This window comes from Eubalaena glacialis, chromosome 15 (genome assembly GCF_028564815.1).
Source record: "Eubalaena glacialis isolate mEubGla1 chromosome 15, mEubGla1.1.hap2.+ XY, whole genome shotgun sequence".
NCBI lineage: Eukaryota > Metazoa > Chordata > Mammalia > Artiodactyla > Balaenidae > Eubalaena > Eubalaena glacialis.
The window spans coordinates 42,433,402-42,460,574 of record NC_083730.1 but is presented as its reverse complement, the minus strand read 5'-3'; the positions used below and the strand labels follow the sequence as shown (position 1 = coordinate 42,460,574).

General features: G+C 40.3%; 2 protein-coding genes across 4 annotated transcripts in view; one reads left to right on the top strand and one right to left on the bottom strand.

Annotated features, from left to right (window-relative positions):
* Positions 1-791: 791 nt before the first annotated feature.
* Positions 792-25,819, bottom strand: SLC39A6 (solute carrier family 39 member 6). Its single transcript, XM_061170461.1, has 10 exons — positions 25,147-25,819; positions 22,792-23,505; positions 21,123-21,306; positions 20,101-20,270; positions 19,149-19,367; positions 8,614-8,719; positions 5,814-6,191; positions 4,633-4,713; positions 2,816-3,006; positions 792-2,046 (listed from the first exon to the last, which is right to left on the bottom strand). Exons 2-10 carry the CDS (start codon positions 23,494-23,496, stop codon positions 1,894-1,896), a joined length of 2,187 nt encoding a protein of 728 aa, XP_061026444.1. The 5' UTR covers positions 23,497-23,505; positions 25,147-25,819; the 3' UTR covers positions 792-1,893.
* ELP2 (elongator acetyltransferase complex subunit 2) overlaps positions 25,425-27,173 on the top strand; it is a 47,224-nt gene continuing 45,475 nt past the window's right edge. The window contains exon 1 of one of the 3 annotated variants that reach the window (XM_061170460.1): positions 25,425-26,152. In XM_061170460.1, coding sequence (XP_061026443.1) covers positions 26,015-26,152 — 138 coding nt within the window. In that variant the 5' untranslated portion in view covers positions 25,425-26,014. The remainder of the gene's footprint in view (positions 26,153-27,173) is intronic. The other 2 variants (XM_061170458.1, XM_061170459.1) reach the window with 2 other exon arrangements.

Sequence of the window (27,173 nt, the reverse complement as noted above, 5' to 3'; positions counted from 1 at the left end):
GTTTTGTGGGCTGGTCCAGCACACCTTCCACCTTCAGAATCCGTGTGAAAGAAGTAGGTACAAGTCTGTGTTTCCAAAACTCCTGGAGGAACATTCCAATGATTCCAGAACTTCATCTTGCACTGATCCAGCAGTGGCATTAGGGTAGGTCTGTGGGTTTCTGAAGCAGAGTAATCATTCAGCCCGAGAAGGAGATGCCTCATCTCATCCTTTCAGGTACCCCCTAATCCAAGTAATTCTCATTACTCATTCCTCTTTCACTTGGTTTGGGGAATAGAAATGCTGGTCCAATTGTCTTCCAGTAGGTGGGCTGTATGGTCTTGTCCAGTTGTTCTTGATTCTCCTTAGAATGTAGGGCATTAGTGTGACTTTTCAAGCTTAGGCTCTGGCATTTGTTTTTTGGTTTTTTTATTCCAAGTTAGGGACAGCTTGGAACAAACTGTGGACCAATATTTTCTGAAGTGCCCTTTGTGATAAACAATTTAAAAATTGAATAAGGCCACCCAATACAATAATATAAATGTGTTGATAAGTATATATAATCTGGATTATACTTAAGAAAATCAGACATCTCAAATTCATAGAAATAGAAAGTAGAATGGTGGTCACCAGGGGTTGTGGGGAGAAGGAAACAAAGAGTTGTTTAGTGGGTATAGTTTCAGTTTTGCAAGGTGAAAAAGTTTTGGAGATCAATTGCATAACAATGTGAATATACGTAAAATTATTGAGCTGTATGCTTAAAAATGGTTAAGATGGTAAAAAAAAAAGAAAAGAAAATCAGATATCTGATATCAAGCTGACACAGGGAATTTATTTTGTAGAAAAGCAACATCTAGAAAATGCCATACAACCCTAGTACATCTAAAGTACTACACAAAAAAATGACAATTGCTCATAACAACAACATTGAAGCACTGAAAGATACCAAAGTACTTTCTGAATCCAAGAAGTCAAATTATAACCAGTATGGTTTTAATGTCCTAATATATATCAAAATTCTAATATGCTGACATGTGGTAAACCAGATAACCAGAACATCCAGTAATGTAACTTGGGTGACACATAAGTTAACCTGGGATATCCAAGTCTTTTGACAATACATAAACTTGCTCATACTCATCTGGTGTACATCCACACAAATATTTTAAAATTCCAATTTCTTGGTCAAGTGATATATTTTGCTTGAGTTTATTAAATACATTTAGATGTCTCTATTATACAAAGTTAAATGTACAACTAAATTAGTAAAAAGTGCTGAGATTTTATGGGAACATTAATACTCTGACAAAAATGTTTATCAATGTACTCTATACTCAGTATTGCTTTTTTCATTTAAATCTAAAATTTTCCCTTCTATTTTTAAACCAGTTTTGTGATTTTTTAATATGAAACCTATGCCTTCTCAATTTATACAGTTTCTTCTCTTTTTTCCCTTATTTCTTAGCTTAAATTCAGTTTAAGCTTTATTGGTATCTTAGGCTTCATGTGTTTTCTTACTCCTAAACACCAGCAGTTCTTCAGAGGCCTAAAATCCAGCATGGGAATTACTATATTAAATTAGTTCTAGAAAAAGCATTAAAGACATTTTTTTCTGAAATATACAGAACATGTCATGCCAAATCTCCTGTTTATACCATAAACCGGTAATATTGGTAAATTGCACATATAGCTTACATTCCCCAAATAGAATAACTTAAATATTAAACGTACCTTTATGTTACCACCATAACTGACCTTATAAGCATAACAAATGGCAATATTCAATACAAAAATCACAAAATCCACTAACCGTAAATGCTACATATCACAGCATACTAACTCATCTCCCTATGACCTACTCAAACTATAGACAGCAAACTATAGCTTTAAGCTACTCTAGCATTTATACCCTAATTAGAAATTTATACGAAACACAATTTTATGTTCAAATATGGAAATAAGCAACATAATTCCAAATCCCAAAAGTATCCCAGCATTCTGTAAAAAGAAATATCCCCAGCGGCTACATCCATGGTCACTAGCATCATTGTGCAGCATCTCAGGTACCTTAAAAAAAAAAGAGCAACCTTTAAGTTTCCAGAACCACAGATTAGTTTTTAGAAGAATTTGCAGGACAGCTTTATATGTAGCTGGATATGAGTCAATTCTCTAAAACATGACCACATATATATACTGACTCTAGCTAATAATAATGTCACACAGCATTTTCTAACAGTTTAATTAACAATGATTATTCATGGTCTGCTCAGCAAGTCAAAATTTTTATTGGTCCAGTTTGCTCCACTGTAAAATGGAGAGCTACACTGATTATCCTGCTTACTGTCTGTATCTGTACATAACATGCGGCTCGCTTGAAATTCAGAGATATGGAAGCCTTACATCATATAAAATATAATTTTAGCAATAAGATTGGCTGAGATTGTTAGGTGGACTTTGGTGACAAAAAGATGACTCCTTTGTCCATTAATAAGAAACCTTTAAGCATTCTGAAGTATACACAGTTCGCCAACAGTATGTGGCTTGTGCTAGGTTTCCTACATGTCTATAGACAACTCAATGCCTAATTACTGAAACTCTCCTCTCAAAAAGACACATCAGAAGGGGGTAGATACTTTTGTGTATCCTGATACACATTAGGCAGGACAAAGATGTGCTTGTGAGCAACAATCCAAAAAGATAAAACCATCAAGGACTTACAGTTTATATGCTACTTTGTCGAGCATAGAATCACTTCTCACTGCAACCATATTTAATCTAAACCCTTTTAAAAATGGTTTCATTGAACATTTTCTCTACTGACTTCTTAAAAACTTACCATATCAACCAGAGCAACATACATGAATAAGCCTGCAGTAAGTGCAAATATCCACATAGAAACATTTTCAGCATAATGACCAATGAAAATTCCTGTTGCCATTCCGAGATACGCCAGCATGGCTGACAGAGCATTATAAAGAACGGCCTGCTTAACAGTCATGCCAGCCTTTAGTAAAACAGCAAAGTCACCTTTAATAGAAAACAAAAAAAGGAGATAAGGTAATTAAAAAATCATTTTTAAGACACATACGCAAAATACTTTCCAGATTTAAGAAATTCTCCAGGGCTCCCCTGGGCGCAGTGGTTGAGAATCCTCCTCCCAATGCAGGGGACATGGGTTCGATCCCTGGTCCGGGAAGATCTCACATGCTGCAGAGCAGCTAAGCCCATGTGCCACAACTACTGAGCCTGTGCTCCAGAGCCTGCAAGCCGCAACTACTGAGCCCACGTGCCACAACTACTGAGCCTGCGTGCTGCAACTACTGAAGTCCGTGTGCCTAGAGCCTGTGCTCCACAACAAGAGAAGCCACCGCAATGAGAAGCCCGCGCACCACAACGAAGAGTTGCCCCCGCTCGCTGCAACTAGAGAAAGCCCGAGCGCAGCAACGAAGACCCAACGCAGCCAAAAAAAATCAATTAATTAATTAACTTAAAAAAAAAAAAAGAATTACTCAGGGCTAACAGTGTTAATCAGTGTAAATCACCCTAACAGCTTTATAAACTAAGATATCTTTTATCCAAAGTATTTCTTAAGGCTTCCACTTTGTCAATGAATGTCAATACTACAAATGTCAATAAGTACCAACTATTGTGCTCTTCCACTGTCTTCAAGGAGCTTTTAGCTGGCCACAAGGAGGAAGAGGGAGTAGAGAACACAAATGAAATGATCAGCAAATGATTAAGGAAATATGTAATTAAGAGCTAAAGAGTCTAATGTTCCGGTTATAAAAGGAGAAAAAAAGAAATTAAGATGAGAATAGCTGAGAGAGGCTTCATGGAGCATGAAGGATCTAGAATGTGGAACATAGGGAATTCCCTGGCGGTCCAGTGGTTAGGACTCTGCATTTCCACTGCAGGGGGCCCGGGTTCGATCCCTGGTCAGGGAACTAAGATCCCACAAGCCGCGTGGTGTGGCCAAAAATAAATAAATAAACAAAAATAAAAATAGAATGCATAACACAGACCAGATGTTGAGGATTACAAGCATTCAGCATGAAGACAGGAGGCCGTCTAAATGGCAGAACACATGCCAAGGAACAAAAGTGAAAATGGCGTTACAGGTGTGTGCGAATATGCATCTATACGAAGAAAAACAAGGACACGAACTGGGAACCAGGACAACTCTGGGAAGGTTTTAAGTCCCAGTGACAGAGAAAAAGAATTCAAAACACTATTCATCAACTTCTCATTTCTTTAGCTCTAGTGAGTGAAATACTCTTTGTCAACTTCTGTCTGTTAATGGAAGATGATTCTTTAGATTCCTGTGGTCTTATTCATATTGTGCATATGAAGAAAACGATCACTGATGTCAGCAGTATGCTGGTATAGGAAGATATCTGGTAGGGAAAGAGGAAAAGAGATGGGACCCAGGTATCTCTTTGGCAACCCCACACAGGCAATTGTGTAATTGTAATCACAGGGTTAGAATTCTGGCTGGAAACAAACTTGTCCTCAGTAAGAAAGAAAGCTGGCTAGGTTAGTAGACTTAGGAGAAGGCATAAATGAGGAAGCTTGCTGGAATCTATCATTAGCAAAAGCCAGGGACACTAAGACACTTTACCCACCTGGAAAATACCATTTGTAGGGTTCTCTTACCTAATTCATGAGGCAACTCATGACAAAACACAGCAACAGAAGTACTTAAGCCACTCGATAAACCTTCAGTAAAAGCAGCACCTGTGTAAAAATCATTGCATTATTTTGTGGGTGTGTATTTTTAAAATCTTAACAGCATACACAATGAGGTAAAAGAAATAAAATATATTCTGGTTGTGAATAAACAGAACTTTCTCAACTGCACTCTGTACCTTCTTCATAAGTAATCTTAGATTACATTCAATTAGGTTTAAATTTCCCAAAGGAGCACAAGCAGATACGATTGAGAAGGGAAGGTTCCACTATGCCTTAGAGTGATTAAATGATCTTATACAAACCTGAGAAGTAAATTGCTACCACATAAAACACTTACTTAAAAATATGAAACAAACTGATTTAAAAGGTTTAGGAAAACACCCTCAGCAGTCAAGAGTACAAATATGTTTCCTGGCCTCAGAGGAATTCACTATATAATTAGACCACCATGTCTGAGCGTTTGCACATCCTCCTTTGTCGCTTATGCTGTGCACAGTGCAGAGAAGGTAGAGCACCAAGCTCCCAGGGAGCCAGGCTGGGCTACAAAACAACACTGCCTCCTTGGCAAGTGGTTCACCTTGCCAGGCCTTGGCTACCTAATCTGTACTTATTTCCACGGTTCCTCCCAGCACTAAGTTACTACAATTTTTAAGTATTTCTATTACCTCTCAATTGTAGCACAACAATTTAATAGCAAAAAAATCTATAATTCTTCTTTGGGTAGAGATTAGTAATTAAACTTATCAGATATATGAAGATTCCTTTAGCATGAAAGAAAAGACGGTGGAAGTATTTTACTTTAATAAATACTGTTTATATTGCAGATAAGGGAACTCAAATGTATTTGGGAAAAAAAAAAAAAAAATCCTCACATGTGCTCCAAACACCTTAGAGCCTGAGCCTGCAAATTAAAACAACTTTTGGTAGTTACAATTTAGATAAAGGGCCAAGCACAGTTTCTAGCACTTAAACTAACATTTATCGAGTACTTCATTGTCAAAGCAGCCAAAAAATAAATAACAGTTTGATAATCTTAGAAGTCAATAGCCTTATCAAACCAACCTATTCCTTGTTAAAATAAGACTGGTACTTTCATGTGACATTTTCAGAGTCAACCAACAAGGGACAGATACGTAGATATATACCAATTGCTAGGCCATCGCTGAAATTGTGCAGGCCGTCCCCCATGATCACCATCCACGCCAGTGTGGCGATGCCGGCATCCTTCAGCTCCTCCCGAGAGTAGCGCTGACTGTGACTGTGTGGGTGGTGGTTTTGGTGGTGGTGGTGATGGAGAATATGATGGTAGTCATGATGGTGGTGAACGAGGTCATCTGACTGGCCAAGTGTATCATGGAAATGCGAATGGCATTTATTCTTGCACCCTCTGGGTACGTATTCATTGTAAACTTCCTGTGGATGAGCATGAGCTATCATGACCTCCTCTTCTTCCAAGATTGCTGGCTGTTGAGAATCAAAGTGGGAGGGCTCTTGTGAGTCAGCTCGCAAATAGCCTTCAGGTCCTAGGTGTAAACAGAAAGGACATTGGGACAAAGTCAAATGGCTTTGTTAATGTGCATGGACACATTTCAAATATCTCCACTGACAAAGTCAACAAAAGATCTTAAAGCATGGCAACTCTCTCACACAGACCTGGCAGAACTAGACATTAGAGTATTGTTGATGAAAAACATCAGTAGGTAAATGATCTCACGTACTAAGAATGGATTTTAAATGTTAACCTTCAGTAACTACCCCCAGATCCTCCCTTAATTTCTTCTGCCTCCTTATGTTTTTAAAGATGATTTTTTTCCAATTATAAAAGAAGCACATGCTTACTTTATAAAAATATTTCATTTTTGATATTTAAAATATTTAAGAAAAATATTCCAGAAAAATACTGAAAATTGGAAATAAAAAACATGCATAATTCTGTCATCTGAGTTCCTCTCTTTCAAAATTCAAGGAAAAACAGAAGAGGGGAATTCCCTGGCAGTCCAGTAGTTAGAACTCGGTGCTTTCACTGCCGAGGGCCTGGGTTCAATACCTGGTCGGGGAACTAAGATCCCTGCAAGCCGCGTGGCATGGCCAAAAAAAAAAAAAAAAAGAAAAAACAGAAGAATCTGAAATACCATCATCACCAAGAAACATTTGTTATCTATCTGTGTAAAATAAATTGCAACAATAAGGTTTTGTTTTTTCTTTTTTATACATTGGTATCAACTTTCTTGGGAGCATTCCCGATACTGTGGCCCAATTCTAGAATAGCTGTTTCCTCTCATCATTATAAATTTCACTGGAGCCCATTACAAAGGTTGAAGACAGAAGAGATGCAGGAAGACGAATGAGAGTATTCACCTGCTCTTTAGAGAAAAGCAACATGCTGGAAAATAAAGGGTGGACAGGAAATCTTACAAATAACTTGGTAGCAACAATAAAGTTCTTCTTCCTCCTTAGTCAGCAACTATATATTGAGTATCTGCTCTGGGCCAGGCACCTGCCCAGATACTGGGACAAAGTGGGTCAGCACAAAGTCTCTGCCTTCGAGAAGCTTATGTTCTTGTGGGGAGATAGCCACTTAACAAAGAAATACATGTATAAATAAGGTAATCTAAGGCATTGGAACGCATGGGAAGAAAACAGAAAAGGGTAACATGAAGGAGAGTGACTGGGAGACCTTTGTATTCAGGTGATCAGGGAAGACCTCTGAGGACGAGATGTCTGAGTTGAGATTGGAATGATAGGGGGAATTTATATGAAGACCTGGGAGAACAGTACTCCGAACTGAAGAAACACTGAGTGCCAGGCCCTGAGACAGACCTGGTGTGCTCACAGGATGAAAAGGAGGCCAGTGAGGCTGGACAGGGCAAACCATCGGGGAGAGTGGAGGGCAGGGCAGGAGCTCGAAGGTCGTCGTAAGGCGTTTCGTTTAAAATTTTAATTTTAACTGAGTCTGTCCAACAAGAAATGCCAAGCTAACAAGTTACACGAAACAGTAACTTTACAGTGGAGAAACATGGTAGACACAACGTTAGCCAAGTGATCAAAATTAACACCACCTGTGTGCGACAGAGAGCATCCTGTCGGGTGGCACACCATGTCACTGAAAAGGATGCAATACCACTTCGTCGTATTCCTGCCCAAACTTATCAGCCTAATGTGAAAACATTAGACAAACCCAAAATGAGGGGCAATGAGATGCAACATTTGATCCTGAATTGTACTCTGGGCCATTTCTTTTCCTTTTAGGGGTTGGGGGAGTATAAAGAAATTATTAAGACAATTGGAAAAACATGAAAAAGGTCTATAGACTAGAAAATGGCATTGTATTAGCTTTAATTTCCTGATTTTGATCACTGAACTGTGATTACAAGGGAATCAATGTTCTTTTTCTTAGGAAACATAAACTTAAGTATTTTGAGGTAAAGAAGCATGTTTGTAACTTATTCTGAAATGGTTTAGAAAAAAATGTGTATGTATATACACAGAGAGAAAGAGAGAAAGAATGATAAATGTAGGTAAAATAACTGGGGAATATAAGAAAGGGGTACAGGAATTCTTTGTACTATTCTTGGAACATTTCTCTAAGTCTGAATTTACCTCAAAATAAAAAATTAGAGAAAAAAGAGATGTAAATATATATAGAAATAACCAACTCACTGGCAATTAAAAGAAAGTATGAGTTTAAAAAAAAAAGAGCGGGTGGGGGGTGGTGGTGGTGGAGGAATTCCCTGGCGGTCCAGTGGTTAGGGCTCGGCGCTTTCACTGCTGGGGCCTAGGTTCGATCCCTAGCTGGGGAACTAAGATCCCATAAGCCACGTGGTGCAGCCAAAACAAAAAGGGGGTGGGGGTGGAATATGGTTCCCCCTCTTCCAGACAGTCCAGGTTGCCTGCAAATCACAGAGCACTGAATTCCCTCCAGCTCTCAGATTTATAAGGACTTACGATCATCTGCGTCTACTTTCTCCTCATTTGTTGACAGTTGAGATTCATACTGGGACAACTGCTTCTTAATCTCCACATCATCATCATTTTCAGGTTTTTTCTGATTCTACAATAGCAAGGAAAAGCAATACTTTAAAATAGGTGGTTTGCTTATACATACATCTTTAGGTAAACAGTTAAGCAAAAGATTTCATCGAAAAAGACAGCAGAGTAACAGACTTCTAATGGAATAAACCCCATCTAAGGGCAGGGCCTGTACTTAACTTGCATAGCACCTAGTAGTTTGTTTTAGGCATAAACTGTTCGGAAAGGTAAAGAATTAATGCTTCAGTAATATGAAAGAAAAATTACACACTCATCTTTCTGAATGTCCCCCTAGGTCACACAGTCTAAATTTGGTCTGATGCAAACAGCACTGCATCCCCTGGGAGCTTGTTAGAAATGCACAGTCTCAGGCTACACCCCAGACCTAATGGATTAAAATGGGGACTTTAACTAGATCTCCAGGTGACTCATACACCCATTAAAGCTGAGCTCTGCCTCAGGCCATTGATTTAGAACCAGCTAGAGGCATGTCCTCCAGGAATTTAGTGATCTGCTAACCAATTGCTTAGTTTCCTCCAATGCTTCTTTTGGGCACTGAAACCCCATACTTTCCACACTTTTTATAAATTAAAACTATACAGTGATATCGATATGTATTTGTTATAAAACTAAAATACTTTTCGGGTAGTAAAACACCATTAACAAGCTTTTCTCTTTTTAAACAAATCTCTATTAGTTAGCCTTGAATTTATCACTAGGTTTTTTAACCAACTGAATACCATACTTGAGATATTGTCCATATCTCAGAGCCCAAGAATAAAGGTCACTGTTTGAACAACGGTGCCTGTTTATTACTACTTATATAGAATATTCAAGATAATGAAAACTGTCACAAAAATAATAGATTTCTTATTTGCAGTATCTTTTGAATATGACTTAATAATCTCCATACCTGAGATTTAATTCTAGCTCTAACAGTATATAAAATATCTGTACCTTCTTAGGTTATAAGTTTTTAAAGGCAAGCACAGACAAATCTTTATACCTACCTCTAGCAAAATGCCTCAAACACAGAGAAAGTGCTTAAATATTTGTGAAAATAAGTGAATTCATGATATTTTAAATTACTTTAGTTGATGCTTTATTTGTTTGCCAATGATTACCTGTAGGACATAGACTTTTTAGGCAATTCTTTCATTCCCTAAGTATTAACAGCCTGTAATGTTCCCTGCGCTGAATGGTGGCAATACATCAATATGTCGTAAAACAAGATACACATAGCCCTTGTCCCCAAGGAAGCTTATCACCCACATGGAGGGAGGCTTTACACAGGTAATGATTATACAATTCTCTGACTGAAATTTTTGATATATTTTACAAAGGAAAAATACACAGTGTTATGAGAGCATATATATATGAGAGCATATAACAAACATTTAAACAAATCCCTCTGCCTGCTCTCCTCTGCATTAGGACAACAAAATAATGTAGACAGGCCAGTTAGGAGGCAACTGCTATCACCCAGGGAAGTCTGGCGTGGACCAGAATGACAGCAAGGAAGATGGAGAGAAATGAATAATTTCATTACTGGATACATTTAATAAAACTAGGTTGGATATAAGGATGAGGGAGACAGAGATGATTCTCTGGTTTCCAGCATGAGCAAGAAACCTGAGAATCCAGTAGAAAGAAAGTTTGACATGGAACTATTATAACCATCTAACTACACCAAGTATGCGATTTAACCCTAATCTGAATGTAGAGATTTCAGAGCGACATATAGGGAAGGTAACCTAAAACTATGACATATAGAATTTTCCAGGGGTGCAGGATGGATGTCTTAAGGGAAATCTTAGGTAAAATGTTCTGTTATGGGTCTGAAAAGCTCCCAACACTTGCCATATAATGAATAGTTTTTTCTTTTTGAGAGAACCAAATGAGATTAAAAGCTGTTATGTAAGTACCACTAAGATCTGGATGCCCTTGAAAAAAGAGAAACTAAATATTTTCTAAAAAGGAAGAGGGGAGGAACCAAGATAGCAGAGTAGAAGGACTTGCTCTCACTCCCTCTTGTGAGAACACCAGAATAACAACTAGCTGCTGGACAATCATCGACAGGAAGACACTGGAACTCACCAAAAAAGATACCCCACATCCAAAGACAAAGGAGAAGCCACAATGAGACAGTAGGAGGGGCGCAATCACAGTAAAATCAAATCCCATAACTGCTAGGTGGGTGGCTCACAGACTGGAGAACACTTATAACACAGAAGTCCACCCACTGGAGTGAAGGTTCTGAGCACCACATCAGGCTTCCCAACCTGGGGGTCCGGCAACGGGAGGAGGAATTCCTAGAGAATCAGACTTTGAAGCTTAGTGGGATTTGATTGCAGGACTTTGACAGGACTGGGGGAAACAGAGACTCCACTCTTGGAGGGCACACACAAAGTAGTGTGCGCATCAGGACCCAGAGGAAGGAGCAGTGACCCCAGGGGAGACTGAACCAGACCTACCTGTTAGTGTTGGAGGGTCTCCTGCAGACACCGGGGGCGGCTGTGCTTCACCGTGGGGACAAGGACACTGGCAGCAGAAGTTCTGGGAAGTACTCCTTAGCGTGAGCCATCCCAGAGTCTGTCATTAGCCCCACCAAAGAGGCCAGGCAGCCTACAGTGTTGGGTTGCCTCAGGCCAAACAACCAACAGGGAGGGAACCCAGCCCACCCATCAGCAGTCAAGCGGATTAAAGTTTTACTGAGCTCTGCCCACCAGAGCAACAAGTCAGCTCTACCCACCACCAGTCCCTCCCATCAGGAAACTGACACAAGCCTCTTAGACAGCCTCATCCACCAGAGGGCAGACAGCAGAAGCAAGAATAACTACAATCCTGCAGCCTGTGGAACAAAAACCACATTCACAGAAAGATAGACAAGATGAAAGGGCACAGGGCTATGTACCAGATGAAGGAACAAGATAAAACCAAAGAAAAACACCTAAATGAAGTGGAGATAGGCAACCTTCCAGAAAAAGAATTCAGAATAATGATAGTGAAGATGATCCAGGACCTGGGAAAAAGAATGGAGGCAAAGATCGAGAAGATGCAAGAAATGTATAACAAAGACCTAGAAGAATTAAAGAACAAGCAAACAGAGATGAACAATACAATCACTGAAATGAAAACTACACTAGAAGGAATCAATAGCAGAATAACTGAGGCAGAAGAACGGATAAGTGACCTGGAAGACAGAATGGTGGAATTCACTGCTGTGGGACAGAATAAAGAAAAAAGAATGAAAAGAAATGAAGACAGCCTAAGAGACCTCTGGGACAACATTAAACGCAACAACATTCGCATTACAGGGGTCCCAGAAGGAGAAGAGAGAGAGAAAGGACCCGAGAAAATATTTGAAGAGATTGTATTCGAAAACTTCCCTAACATGGGAAAGGAAAGAGCCGCCCAAGTCCAGGAAGCGCAGCAAGTCCCATACAGGATAAACCCAAGGAGAAACACGCCGAGACACATGGTAATCAAATTGGCAAAAACTAAACACAAAGAAAAATTATTGAAAGCAGCAAGGGAAAAACGACAAATAACATACAAGGGAACTCCCATAAGGTTAACAGCTGATTTCTCAGCAGAAACTCTACAAGCCAGAAGGGAGCGGCATGATATACTTAAAGTGATGAAAGGGAAGAACCTACAACCAAGATTACTCTACCCGGCAAGGATCTCATTCAGATTCGATGGAGAAATCAAAAGCTTTACAGACAAGCAAAAGCTAAGAGAATTCAGCACCACCAAACCAGCTCTACAACAAATGTTAAAGGAACTTCTCTAAGTGGGAAACACAGGAGAAGAAAAAGGACCTACAAAAACAAACCCAAAACAATTAAGAAAATGGTCATAGGAACATACATATCAATAATTACCTTAAACGTGAATGGATTAAATGCTCCAACCAAAAGACACAGGCTTGCTGAATGGATACAAAAACAAGACCCATATATATGCTGTCTACAGGAGACCCACTTCAGACTTAGGGACACATACAGACTGAAAGTGAGGCAATGGAAAAAGATATTCCATGCAAATGGAAATCAAAAGAAAGCTGGAGTAGCAATACTCATATCAGATAAAATAGACTTTAAAATAAAGAATGTTACAAGAGACAAGGAAGGACACTACATAATGATCAAGGGATCAATCCAAGGAGAAGATATAACAATCATAAATATATATGCACCCAACGTAGGAGCATCTCAATACATAAGGCAACTTCTAACAGCTATAAAAGAGGAAATCAACAGTAACACAATAATAGTGGGGGATGTTAACACCTCACTTACACCAATGGACAGATCATCCAAAATGAAAATAAATAAGGAAACAGAAGCTTTAAATGACACAATAGACCAGATAGATTTAATTGATATTTATAGGACATTCCATCCAAAAAGAGCACATTACACTTTCTTCTCAAGTGCGCACGGAACATTCTCCAGGATAGATCACATCTTGGGTCACAAATCAAGCCTCACTAAACTTAAGAAAATTGAAATCATATCAAGCATCTTTTCTGACCACAACGCTATGAGATTAGAAATGAATTGCAGGGAAAAAAACATAAAAAACACAAACACATGGAGGCTAAACAATACGTTACTAAATAACCAAGAGATCACTGAAGAAATCAAAGGGGAAATCAAAAAATACCTAGAGACAAATGACAATGAAAACACGATGATCCAAAACGTATGGGATGCAGCAAAAGTAGTTCTAAGAGGGAAGTTTATAGCTATACAAGCCTACCTAAAGAAACAAGAAAAATCTCAAATAAACAATCTAACCTTACACCTAAAGGAACTAGAGAAAGAAGAACAAACAAAACCCAAAGTTAGCAGAAGGAAAGAATTCATAAAGATCAGAGCAGAAATAAATGAAATAGAAACAAAGAAAACAATAGCAAACATCAATAAAACTAAAAGCTGGTTCTTTGAGAAGATAAACAAAAGTGATAAACCATTAGCCAGACTCATCAAGAAAAAGAGGGAGAGGAGTCAAATCAATAAAATTAGAAATGAAAAAGGAGAAGTTACAACAGACACCACAGAAATACAAAGCATCCTAAGAGACTACTACAAGCAACTCTACTGCCAATAAAATGGACAACCTGGAAGAAATGGACAAATTCTTAGAAAGGTATAACCTTCCAAGACTGAACCAGGAAGAAACAGAAAATATGAACAGACCAATCACAAGTAATGAAATTGAAACTGTGATTAAAAATCTTCCACCAAACAAAAGTCCAGGACCAGATGGCTTCACAGGTGAATTCTATCAAACATTTAGAGAAGAGCTAACACCTATCCTTCTCAAACTCTTCCAAAAATTGCGGAGGAAGGAACACTCCCAAACTCATTCTATGAGGCCACCATCACCCTAATACCAAAACCAGACAAAGATACTACAAAAAAAGAAAATTACAGACCAATATCACGGATGAATATAGATGCAAAAATCCTCAACAAAATACTAGCAAACAGAATCCAACAACACATTAAAAGGATCATACACCATGATCAACTGGGATTTATCCCAGGGATGCAAGGATTCTTCAATATATGCAAATCAATCAATGTGATACACCATATTAACAAATTGAAGAATAAAAACCATATGATCATCTCAATAGATGCAGAAAAAGCTTTTGACAAAATTCAACACCCATTTATGATAAAAACTCTCCAGAAAGTGGGCATAGGGGGAAACTACCTCAACACAATAAAGGCCATATATGACAAACCCACAGCAAACATCATTCTCAATGGTGAAAAACTGAAAGCATTTCCTCTAAGATCAGGAACAAGACAAGGATGTCCACTCCTACCACTATTATTCAACATAGTTTTGGAAGTCCTAGCCATGGCAATCAGGGAAGAAAAAGAAATAAAAGGAATACAAATTGGAAAAGAAGAAGTAAAACTGTCACTGTTTGCAGATGACATGATACTATACATAGAGAATCCTAAAAATGCCACCAGAAAACTATTAGAGCTAATCAATGAATTTGGTAAAGTTGCAGGATACAAAATTAATGCACAGAAATAGCTTGCATTCCTATACACTAATGATGAAAAATCTGAAAGAGAAATTAAGGAAACACTCCCATTTACCATTGCAACAAAAAGAATAAAATACCTAGGAATAAACGTACCTAGGGAGACAAAAGACCTGTATGCAGAAAACTATAAGACACTGATGAAAGAAATTAAAGATGATACCAACAGATGGAGAGATATACCACGTTCTTGGATTGGAAGAATCAATATTGTGAAAATGACTATACTACCCAAAGCAATCTACAGATTCAATGCAATCCCTATCAAATTACCAATGGCAGTTTTTACGGAACTACAACAAAAAATCTTAAAATTTGTATGGAGACACAAAAGACCCTGAATAGCCAAAGCAGTCTTGAGGGAAAAAAACAGAGCTGGAGGAATCAGGCTCCCTGACTTCAGACTATACTACAAAGCTACAGTAATCAAGACAATATGGTACTGGCACAAAAACAGAAACATAGATCGATGGAACAAGATAGAAAGCCCAGAGATAAACCCACGCACCTATGGTCAACTTATCTATGACAAAGGAGGCAAGGATATACAATGGAGAAAAAGCAGTCTCTTCAATAAGTGGTGCTGGGAAAACTGGACAGCTACATGTAAAAGAATGAAATTAGAACACTCCCTAACACCATACACAAAAATAAACTCAAAATGGATTTGAGACCTAAATGTAAGACTGGACACTATAAAACTCTTAGAGGAAAACATAGGAAGAACACTCTTTGACATTAATCACAGCAAGATGTTTTTTGATCCACCTCCTAGAGTAATGGAAATAAAAACTAAAATAAACAAATGGGACCTAATGAAACTTCAAAGCTTTTGCACAGCAAAGGAAACCATAAACAAGACGAAAAGACAACCCTCAGAATGGGAGAAAATATTTGCAAACGAATCAACGGACAAAGGATTAAGCTCCAAAATATATAAACAACTCATGCAGCTCAATATTAAAGAAACAAACAACCCAATTCAAAAATGGGCAGAAGACCTAACTAGACATTTCTCCAAAGAAGACATACACATGGCCAAGAAGCACATGAAAAGCTGCTCAACATCACTAATTATTAGAGAAATGCAAATCAAAACTAAAATGAGGTATCACCCACCTTACACCAGTTAGAATGGGCATTATCAGAAAATCTAGAAATAACAAATGCCGGAGAGGGTGTGGAGAAAAGGGAACCCTCTTGCACTGTTGGTGGGAATGTAAATTGATACAGCCACTATGGAGAACAGTATGGAGGTTCCTTAAAAAACTACAAATAGAATTACCATATGACCCAGCAATCCAACCACTGGGCATATACCCAGAGAAAGCCATAATTCAAAGACACATGCACCCCAATGTTCACTGCAGCACTATTTACAATAGTCAGGTCATGGAAGCAACCTAAATGTCCATCGAAAGACGAATGGAGAAAGAAGTTGTGGTACATATATACAATGGAATATTACATAGCCATAAAAAGGAACGAAATTGAGTCATTTGTTGAGACATGGATGGACCTAGAGACTGTCATACAGAGTGAAGTAAGTCAGAAAGAGAAAAACAAATGTCGTATATTAATGTATGTATGTGGAACCTAGAAAAATGGTACAGATGAACCGGTTTGCAGGGCAGAAGTTGAGACACAGATGTAGATAACAAACGTATGGACACCAAGGGGGGAAAGCCGCGGGGGTGTGGGGGTGGTGGTGTGCTGAATTGGGCGATTCGGATTGACATGTATACACTGATGTGTATAAAATTGATGACTAATAAGAACCTGCTCTATAAAAAAATAAATAAAATTAAAAAACTAAAAAAATAAAAAAATAAAAAGGAAGAGAACATGTAATGTTTGTAAAACTCCTGTGGGAAGTCTTCGTCTAGAAATTATGCTTATTTGCCATTTAATGTTTCTTATACATGTAACAAATATTTACCAATCATCTATTATGTGCCAGGCACTATTCTAGGCACTGGAGATACAGCAGTAAAGAAGACAGAGAGGTCCTGGCTCTTAAGAACTTACATTCTAGTAGAAACTATTTTAGAACAGAAATTATCAAACTTCTTTGACTACTGTTCACAGTAATATATGTAATAAACACAGAGTAATATATGGAATATACCGTAATATCACGGTTGCATTTAAAAACATTGGTCGTGACACAAGATTTATTTCACAATTCACAAATGATTAATTTAAGAGTCTAAAAAATACTGTTCTGTATTAAACAATAGAGAGCCTACCTCTTAGAGTCCCATGTTAGAGTGCCAGATGAATATAAGGCAATCTTTAGGTAAAACTTGAAAATTAAATTGAAATTAGAATGCTAAGTAAATTATGGCATTTGAAATAGAAACACAATAACGCAAATAAACACAAACAACCCCTCCCAAAAAAAACCCCTAAAAATGATCTTTTTTTTTTTTTTAAGGTGAGAATAATCCCAGAGAATGCAAAGAAGTATGGATATAGTCTCAAACCCATCCAAGTGAAGCAACAGGGACAACAGGAACATAGAAGATGACTTCCTGGATTAAGAACGAGTAAGCTATTGTTATTTCACTTCTTCCCTGTAAACTGAGGTTCAGTAAAGGTTCAAAATTTGCAATTTGAGATTTTAGTGAATGTAAAATCCATAAGGGCAAATATTCACAGGATGGAGGAGGCCACTCTTCTCTTCACACATGCACTTGATTCCCAAAGTGAGCTCTGTGCTCAGCAAGAATCAACTATGTTGGTTTTCAAGCCTCTTCATGCCAGCTATACCTGTTATTGCAATTGTACAATTTAATTACATATTACTCAAACTATGAAATGATGGTGAGAATAGTTACTTCCATGAAAACTTAAGTTGAAGGCCTCTGAAAGATTCAAAGGCAAGTTGTTAAAAAAAAAAAAAAGGCTATTAAATTATATAAGGCACTAAAAATAGAATTACCATATGACCCAGCAATCCTACTCCTGGGCATATACCCAGAGAAAATCATAATTCAAAAAGACATATGTACCCCAATGTTCACTGCAGCACTTCACAGTAGCCAGGTCATGGAGGCAACCTAAATGCCCGTTGACAGATGAATGGATAAAGAAGATGTGGTACATATATACAATGGAATATTACTCAGCCATAAAAAGGAACGAAACTGGGTCACTTGTAGAGGTGTGGATGGACCTAGAGACTGTCATACAGAGTGAAGAAAGTCAGAAAGAGAAAAACAAATATCATATATTAATGCCTATATGTGGAATCTAGAAAAATGGTACAGATGAACCAGTTAACAAGGCAGAAACAGAGACAGATGTAGAGAACAAACATATGGACAGTAAGGGGGGAAAGAGGGGGTGCAGGGGGGTGGGATGAACTGGGAGATTGGGCTTGACATATATACACTAATATGTATAAAATAGATAACTAATAAGAATGTGCTGTATAAGAAAAATAAATAAAATTCAAAAAAAAATTACATAAGGCAATCACTGTATAAAATTTTTTATAATTCTAAAAATCTAGATTCTACACTGAAAATAGCTTTACAAGTATGTAACCTCTTGCTCAATTTTAGAGAAACCAAAATTGGAAATTTAGATGAAGCAGCATGGCAGTAGAGAAAAAAATGATCATACAGAACTCCAACTCAAATAAAAGTTTGGTCAACATCAAATGACAAGAATATGAGTACACAAACATCCAAGATGTGTACATGTCATTTTTAAGAGTCCCCATGAGGACAGTCTTTTGACTCATTTGCCCAGTCAAATCAGATAGGAAGAGGCAGATAACCATAGGCAACTCCAAAGATATTTTTACCAGAAATAGAGAGCCTACTGTTCAGCTTCACACTATCTTCTGGTGGCAATTTGCAAAGGGCAAGTCTGTGAAAGTCACATAGTCTTTCAAACAAAACATAATATTCAGCTACTGCATGAGTAATTTAAAAGTTAATCCATGATACTTTTTGCTTAAGCCACTGTACTGAGGTATAATTGACATATAAAAAGCTGTACATATTTAATGTATATGACTCAATGAGTTTCGGGATAAGTATATACCCATGAAACCATCGCCACCATCAATGCCATAATCACGATGCTTCTCATCTTCAAGGCCCTGTGTGTGCCTTGTTTGGTGATTTGTATAGATATTTACCCTTGCCTTTCTTATGGTCTTGTGACTTTGAAGGGAGTACTGAAGATAGAGAACTCCAGGGTTATAAAGATACTGAACTGCTCTCCATGAGTGCTTCTGGGAACAAAAAGGTACTGAACCCCCTCACAAATGAAGATCATACACCCTGGACAAGCCCAGTTTAGTTCAAGTACTGCTCTAAATAAATGTCCAATGCATAGTAAGTATTCAGAATACTTTTACCTTTTTCTTCTTATCTTTAAATTGCTTGATCAACGTGAGGACATGTTCAACAAGAAACATGAAATACAAGCCTCCCAGAGCTGTCAGACCTTTCCACGTGGAATCAAAATAGGTACTTTCTTCTATGTTTTGAGAAGAGAGATGGCTGAAAAGCGGTCCTCTCTTCATTTCCATTGCTGGTTCTTCATGGCTGTGACTATGGTGATGACTTGCATGAGACTAAAGGCAAAATAATATGGATTTTATAAATGCAGTAGTTTCACACGTCAGAAAAATTGGCTAAGATAATTAACATCAAATTTGAAATTATTCAGAATTAGGCAATTAATGTGATACTTCGGAATGAGGGGAAGTTTAGAATATTAAAAATAAAATGACCAACAAGCAGCAGCGATCTAGAGCTTAAGGTATGTAATGTACGATGGCACTTAGTAGAGTGGATCTGTTCAATGTAAAGACAGACACATTCCCCAGTGACCCTCATAACATACAGGTAGTGGGTATTTCCAGTGTTTTCCCATGGCCACAAATAAGAGGGAACTGCAAAACTTAATAGGCATATAGTGTCTATTGCTTATACTCCCAGCTGAAAAGCCCCTACCACAGTCGTCAGTGTGCTTATAAGAAGCCCAGTCTGGGTAATGGGCCCTGGCAGGTACCCGAGATCCAGGTGCACTGCCCCACTGGCCTGCAGCTGAGTGCAGTAGGAACTTCTGCCACTGCGTGTGAGGGAACCAGGTGTGGCGCACACTAACAGAGGTGAGACGGGGGGTCACAGGGTACGCCCCACGCACGTGCTCCTAGAAACCAAATTTCCAGCCTTTTATACATATCAATACAAAGCACAAACCAAAAGTACACACACACACACACATATATATATATAGACACACACACACATATTTAATGTTGAATAATAAAATACACTAATGAGATAAATTACTGTACTTACATGTGGAAGAAGGTGTAAAAAAGCATCACCACTCAGTGTCCCAACAGCCAATGCCACAAGGAAACTCAGAAGAAACTTGAAAAACACCCGATTCATGAGAGGCACTAAGATAACACCCAGCAAAGACAGGAAACTGATGACAGAAATGGCTATAAAGCCACCAACCCAGGCTGTCAAACAAAACAGAGCAAAGGAAAAAGTAAACAATTGATAACCTTTAAAAGAGAGACTGTGGAGTGGCTTAAGGCAACTTGTAAAAGCAGGGGAGCTAAAAAAGTACAAACTCAGTGGAATAGGACCGTGGTAACAGAGCAATAACCAAGAAATTTGATCAAATGAACAATGTGACTGAACCTTCCAGGTAAAGGGCATAAACCTAGTGGAAAATTCTTCAGCTAGGGGTGAAGGGAGGGGAAGACACGGTTACCAAGGATGAACTCTAGCTCACCCGGGAACTGAGCTTTCAGACTCCCATAACAGTTAAATTATGAGAGAGAAGAGGAAAAAGTTAGGAAAGGAAGGAAGGAAGGAAAGAAGGAGGAAAGAAAGGAGTAAGAAAAGGAAACTGGGAATTCAATAATTTCCTCAGTGAACAAAGCAATTAACTCTTCATTATAGTTTCTGAGCAATGCAACTTACACTATAGCAGAGCGTATCCTGATTTCATCTATTAATAAGAATGTATGAGAATTAGGCTCCTAAACAGCAGAGATGAACTCTGACCATCCTCCAAACAGTATGACAACATATAAAGATCCCAAATTTTGAATGACCCTGACATATCCTGAGGGAGGACCTCAGACAAGTTATGATCTAAATTTTATTTTCTCGTTTTTGTTTGTTTTGTTTGTTTTAAGGGTAAGGCTTACACACTTGCTTTCTTCACATTCAAGGCAGAGAACAGTTAAGATGATATATTTGGAATTACGCTGAAAAATGAAAAGGTTGATGTAAATATAAGGAAAAGTACAACATAAATGTATCTATTGGAAATGATTTTTACACAAAAAAGGCAATTTTACCTATTTGTAAAGAATACGTCTTTGGAGGAATTTCAGCTTTCTTTTCACTCGTTGTATGAATCAGACATGATCTAGTATCAATCTGATTGATGATGGCTGGGCAGAGATAGTTGAACTCAGTGGCATTCAGTGGAACCTGGATGCCCATGCCATGAGATGTAAGCAGCTTTGATGCATTGAAACACTGAAGAAAAGGAAACAGTGAAATCACCAAAAGGTATTCCCATTAGAGAATCCAAAAAAGCTGTTTGATGACACAACACCCTTTTCTTACTGAAGGTACCTACTTCTTTATTTAAGTTAAGGTAAATCAAAATCAACTTTAGTTTTAAGTACTTTGGAACTTGCCTCAAGCTACCTGGAGATATTACGTCACAGGGGTGATTTCCCATCTCTTCCACCTATTTCTTCTTGGGAGAAGCAGTCACATCACCAGTCACCTTGGGAGAAAGCCTCAAGGGGAAAAAACTTGAGGATAAATGGACATTCACAAGCCTGTTAACTCATTGTATAAACCTATTAAGGAAATGAGCTTTAATTTCGAGACAGGTTCACTAGAGATTGAGAAATATGTTGTTCTAGTACTAACGCTACCCTACCTGGTCTAAACAAGCCCAAGACATGTCACTCTTCCAGCAACAACTGTAATTGCAAAACTTAGCTCAGTTCTGTCTACATACTTGGCAAAGTAATGCTCCACAATGAGAGAATATTAAATTATGTCGATTACTCTTGAGGAGGACAAGGCTGGTTAATAAAATAAACCTGTACCGGAGGCTGTTGTTTCAAAAATTTAATTAGATGACAAGCTTAGTTCGAAGAGACTCTCCTCTGGGGAATGTAAGCTCCCCCTTCTCACCAAGAAAACTGGTGGTAGCACCTGTTTCTCATCGTCTCTAAAGGTATTTTAAACTCCCACAAATCTTGGCCACTACTACTCAGAACAAACTTTATCACTAATGTCGCTATGGGAATGACCATTAGTAGGATTATCCCAGAATTAGTAAATCATGTGACGGTTTGAATGAAGTACTTAAGTTTTGCCTATTAATGTATACCAACTAACTCCTTGTTGTTGACATCTCTCAGCCAAAGCAAATTGTGTACAGTCTGGAAGTCTAGTCTAGGAAAAAAACACATGAACTCAGAAGGTCACTGCCCAGACTTCTCACGTGTCCAGCATATCGCTGCTATTCCAGTCACTCCACAGGTCACTGTGATCCCTCTGCCAAGGAGGCGAAGCTGCCCTTCCCGCACTCTTCAGCCCTTCCAACCACACCTTTTCCTAAAACAGGGATTCTAACTCCTGCTCTTTCAACCTTCCGGTTTCTGTCTTTTAATTAATAGGATTCTCCCTTAAAGATTTCCTCCAAAAATAATTTTGATATCTGCTTTCTACACTTACTTTAAATTCTATATTAGAAAACGGTTTCAGCAGGCAGCACTATTCTTACCAAAGAACTAGCCCCCCCAGGTTTTGTATCAGGGATGTTTACAACATAGTAGGGACACTTTGAGCTAAGTGCCTTGCTGAGAGAGTAGAAATTCCCCTTTCAATGAACTCACCATTTTATTTTTATTTTAAACTCCTTACAACTGAGATAGAATGGCAATGACAGGACAGACAAGCAGGCATATCGATTAAAATAATGAACAGCACTCATCTTACCTCCTGAGTATTTTCATTTGTGCTTCTGGAATACATAAAGCCTTTTCTGGGCTCACTCACAGATTCATTTGTTTTCCTACTAGCCAGCCAGGTCGCCCAGCTCTTTTCTGTGACACTGGGTAGAGTGGAACTGCTCACACCTTTGGGGAGAAGTTTTCCATGTTTTGGAGTTTCTATGGTCTCTAGAAAGTGAGTTCCTTCAGAGACAGCATTATACACAGTTGAGGTCACTTCACTAGCACCAGCGCCATCCTTGATTAAAACATTCCTTCTACCATTGGCATGTTCTGATCGATGAGGTCCTTTCCCCTGGCTGTTTCTAGGCTCTTTACTTGAACTATCAGAGTCATGGTCTGGGCAAAGAGCTTTTCGATTTTTACTGGAAGCAGCATGACTATGGTGAGAGTGATGCTCGTGGTCTTGGTGTATATGGATTCTCTTAATCTTATCTATGCCTATATTCTGAAGCAATTTTCTGAACCCTTCAATTGACAAGGAATTATTTTCTCCATAGCGATGGAAAAGCTGCTGTAGATGATGCTGCCGTGTGGTAACTGCCAAGTCAACATTAATGCCAGATTCCCAATTCGGAATAATTTTCTCAGTGGTCTGAGGGAAAGCAGTGGCTGGTCCTACTTCATGAAGGGGATTTGTGACTGACAGAACGAAGGTCAGGATCAAGATCACTGATAAATTCCTCGCCATTGCACCTTCCTAAAGAAGATAGAAAAAATAAATCCTTGCCTTCACTTCCAAAACAATTTGAATTAAGAAATCCTATGCTGAAAACTGATGTCTAATCAAATAATCAAGTTTTACAGAGCATCATCTAGTGTGATCAGTGTAGTAAAACAAAAGAAAAAAAGAACTGGAGTCCTAGGCTCTACCCCTGCATTGCTAAAGCATGGGAAACAACTGGAGAGCAGCTGAGTGCTAAGACTCTGTAATTAGCACTATAAATGCAACAGTAATTCAGAGACTGGAGGGGTCCAGGTGGCCACAGCCACACTGGCAACTTCTTATTGCTTCGAACAACGATTTAAAACAAAAGAAAACCCAACTAACTACCTCCACCACCACCACCGTCATTTCATAGAACAATCTTTCAACATCAAAAAAAGCAGAAATGGCAATCTCAGAGTAAGTCGCATTTAAAATTTTTTTCTTAAACTATATGCAAATCACTTTAAGGCTTCTCTCCTGAAATCCCACTCTTCAAGGGCACCCAATTCTGCCAGTTTCTCGTGAATCCCTCATGCATACTCAGGCAGATGTGTGCCTTAACCACACAAACAGGATCTTTTTTTTTTCTCCCCTCAACAAATGACATCTTTCCATGTCAGTACATATAAAGGGATCACATTCTTTTGAATGACTGCAGTTTTTAAGTAAATTAAACTTCATAAAAAACTATGTTGCTCTTATATTGCTATAAACCAGTGAAAATTTTGACTATTACTCATCCATACAATAGTGTTTGGAACCAAAGGCCTATGCTCCAAAGAGGAGTTAGGAATCCAGTTGAGCATTGAATTCAGTTAAGGAGAGGAAGGTATAATCCAGATAAGCGGATAGACTAATATCTCAGGACCCAGCCAGCAGATGTCCAGCACCAATGATGGGTAGTGATCATGACCAAATTCATCTGCCTCCAGTGAAAGACGCAGATGTCGGGCTCTGGAGTGAGACAGCAAGGGCGAGAGAGGCAACCTAGCTCTACCACTTTCAGCTGTTCTTCCTTGGACCCACTGGTAATACCCATTTTATAGGGTGACTGAGAAAACCACATGAATGGATGTATGTGGAAGTGCTCCAAACACTGTCAGCAGTGTTGCACAACTGCTGCTTACCATACTGTGGAAAATGGAAGTACGCACTACCACGGGGCTAGACTCCTGAAAGAACAATCCTTGGGGCCTGAAGTTTTAATAGGCAGAAGAGAACCATTAAGAAATCATTCGCCGAAGAGAGGAGAGGAGCGAGATGCGTGGGGACAACACAGATGAATGGCTCAAGGGCAGCCCCGTGCCTTTCTCCACGGAGGATGCTTAGGGCGGTCCCGGACCTGCCGGCGGATCTCCGTCCCCGCAAGTCCGCGGGTGTTGGAGAAAAGAAAGCCGAAGGAAAGGGCCTGGAGAAACGGGTGAGTGGAGAAAACGGGAAAGAGGGCACAAAACTGTTTCTAAAGGCTATTTTTAAACACGACAGTACCTTTTTCGAAAATGAGATGAACAGACAAACCGTTTCCTTACCGCGTTGGACCCCGAAGCCCATCTGTGGGATGGGAAGCCCAACTGGAAGTCGGCCCGCGGGGTACCCCTCTCCGCCCGCCTCTCCCGGACCTGCGGGACTCACCTCTCCGCGGCCTCGCCGTCCCACGGCCCGGTCCCGCGCGCCGCTTCAGTTCCCGCCGGCGGTCCGGAGGGCTCGGAACCGGCCCGTGCTTCTCTCCCTAAAAACCTCTACACGGCACGGAGAAGCGGCGGTCTCATCGGCCCGGCCGCCCCTCGGTCGGGGTACCGCCGCGCAGACACCGGGAAGCAGCGCCCCACGCGCCGTAGCCTCCCGGGAGCAGGAGGACAATTACTAATTACCGCCGCGCGCAGCGCGCCGCCGGGAACCACCGCCCCCGCCGGCCATGACTGCGGGGCATGCGCAGTGCGGCTCCACCCCGTCCCCGGCAGGCGAATCCGCGCGTCCGCCGGTTTGCCGGCTCGGCGGGGCTCGCAAGGGCGGGAGGGGGCGGAGACGCGGTCCGGGTGGGCTCTGAGCGCCGAGATCAGTCGGGGGCTCTTTCCTCGAGCCCCTCTGCGCCCTCGCCTCTCTGAGGCCGGAGACTCTCTCGCCAAGGCTCCCCACCGAGCCAGCCCCGTCTGCTGCTGGGAGCCCGGCCGTGAGGGGCAGTGGGACGTTCCTACCGCCGCCCCGGCACACGAGCCCCGGGTCTTTCTGGAGGGTCCTGAGCTGTTCCGGTCGGGTCTTCCCTCCTGGGACGGAGGCCGTGCTTGTGCCCTGGGCCAAGACCCAGAAGACAGGCGCTGGTAGAAGCAACCGGGCACTGAGGACCACTGGCAGGGGAGGGGGGTGGGGTCGCCCCCGTCCCGCCCCCGGCCGCCTTGGAAACGCGGTGCGGATAACGCCAGCGGGAGACGCGGCGGCCGAGCAGTTCCGCTCCGAGGGCGGAAGTGCGTGCCCAGCTTTCGGCCGTTGACCAGGCAGCAATATGGTGGCACCCGTGCTGGAGACCTCTCACGTGTTTTGCTGCCCGAACCGGGTGCGGGGAGCCCTGAGCTGGAGCTCCGGGCCCGGAGGACTTCTGGCCTTCGGCACGTCCTGTTCCGTGGTGCTCTATGACCCTCAGGTAAGAGAAGTGGCCATACGCCCGACCCCGTGTGCTTCTGGGGCCAAATATGCTGGGTGCGCTTGGGGCGGACTGTAGACGCTGCTCCAGAGCGTGGAGACCGGGTGTGCTGTCCTGTCCGCTTCGGGGAGGGTGTCTGGGCGAGGAGTCTGGCTCTGGCGAGCGGGACTCGCCCCTCGCCCTCTCGTGCGCTGCGTCAGCCTGGAGTCACCATGTCCTACCAGTGGCCTGTTAGCCCCAGGTAGAGTCTCAAATGATGACAGCCTTTTCCGAAGCCGCCTGTGGGAACTGTAGTACTATTAAAGAATCGGTTTGAGCTTTAAAAGATGTGCAATTTAGGTATGGGTTGAAGCCATCACACAGATGCCATCTCATTTCTATGTTTCCCTTAGTGTTATCTAATAAACTTTTGTTTTCTTGAATTTCAAAGACATATCACTTGTGTTTTAGCTTTGAGAATGGACATTTTAAAGAAAGTGCTGTTGGGGTAAAGGTCATAGGGGATGGGGACCCTAAGCACTAGGCGTAAGGCAGGACTTACCCATTCCCTGAACTGCACCCTTGGCCCTTTCCCTGTCACACTTCTCAAGTGACTAGTTTCTGCATTCTTCCCAGAGTTCATCATGACCTCATTCCCCCTGGCTAATTTTGGACAATGCAGTTAGTGTTGCTTCTCAAAAGGAGCGTCAGTATAAAAAGTAAAGTGCTGCAAATTAAAATGCAGTGCAGGAGATATATATTTTTCTTATCTCACTGCTTTATTAATTTGATTAAAAATTCCATCATCCTAGACATACAGATGGCTAGCAGGCACACGAAAAGATGCTCAACATCGCTAATTATTGGAGAAATGCAAATCAAAACTACAATGAGGTTTCTCTTCACACAGGTCAGAATGACCATTATCAAAAAGTCTACAAACAATAAATGCTGGAGAGGGTGTGGAGAAAAGGGAACCCTCCTCCTACAGTGTTGGGAGAAATGTAAATTGGTGCAGCCACTATGGAGAACAGTGTAGAGG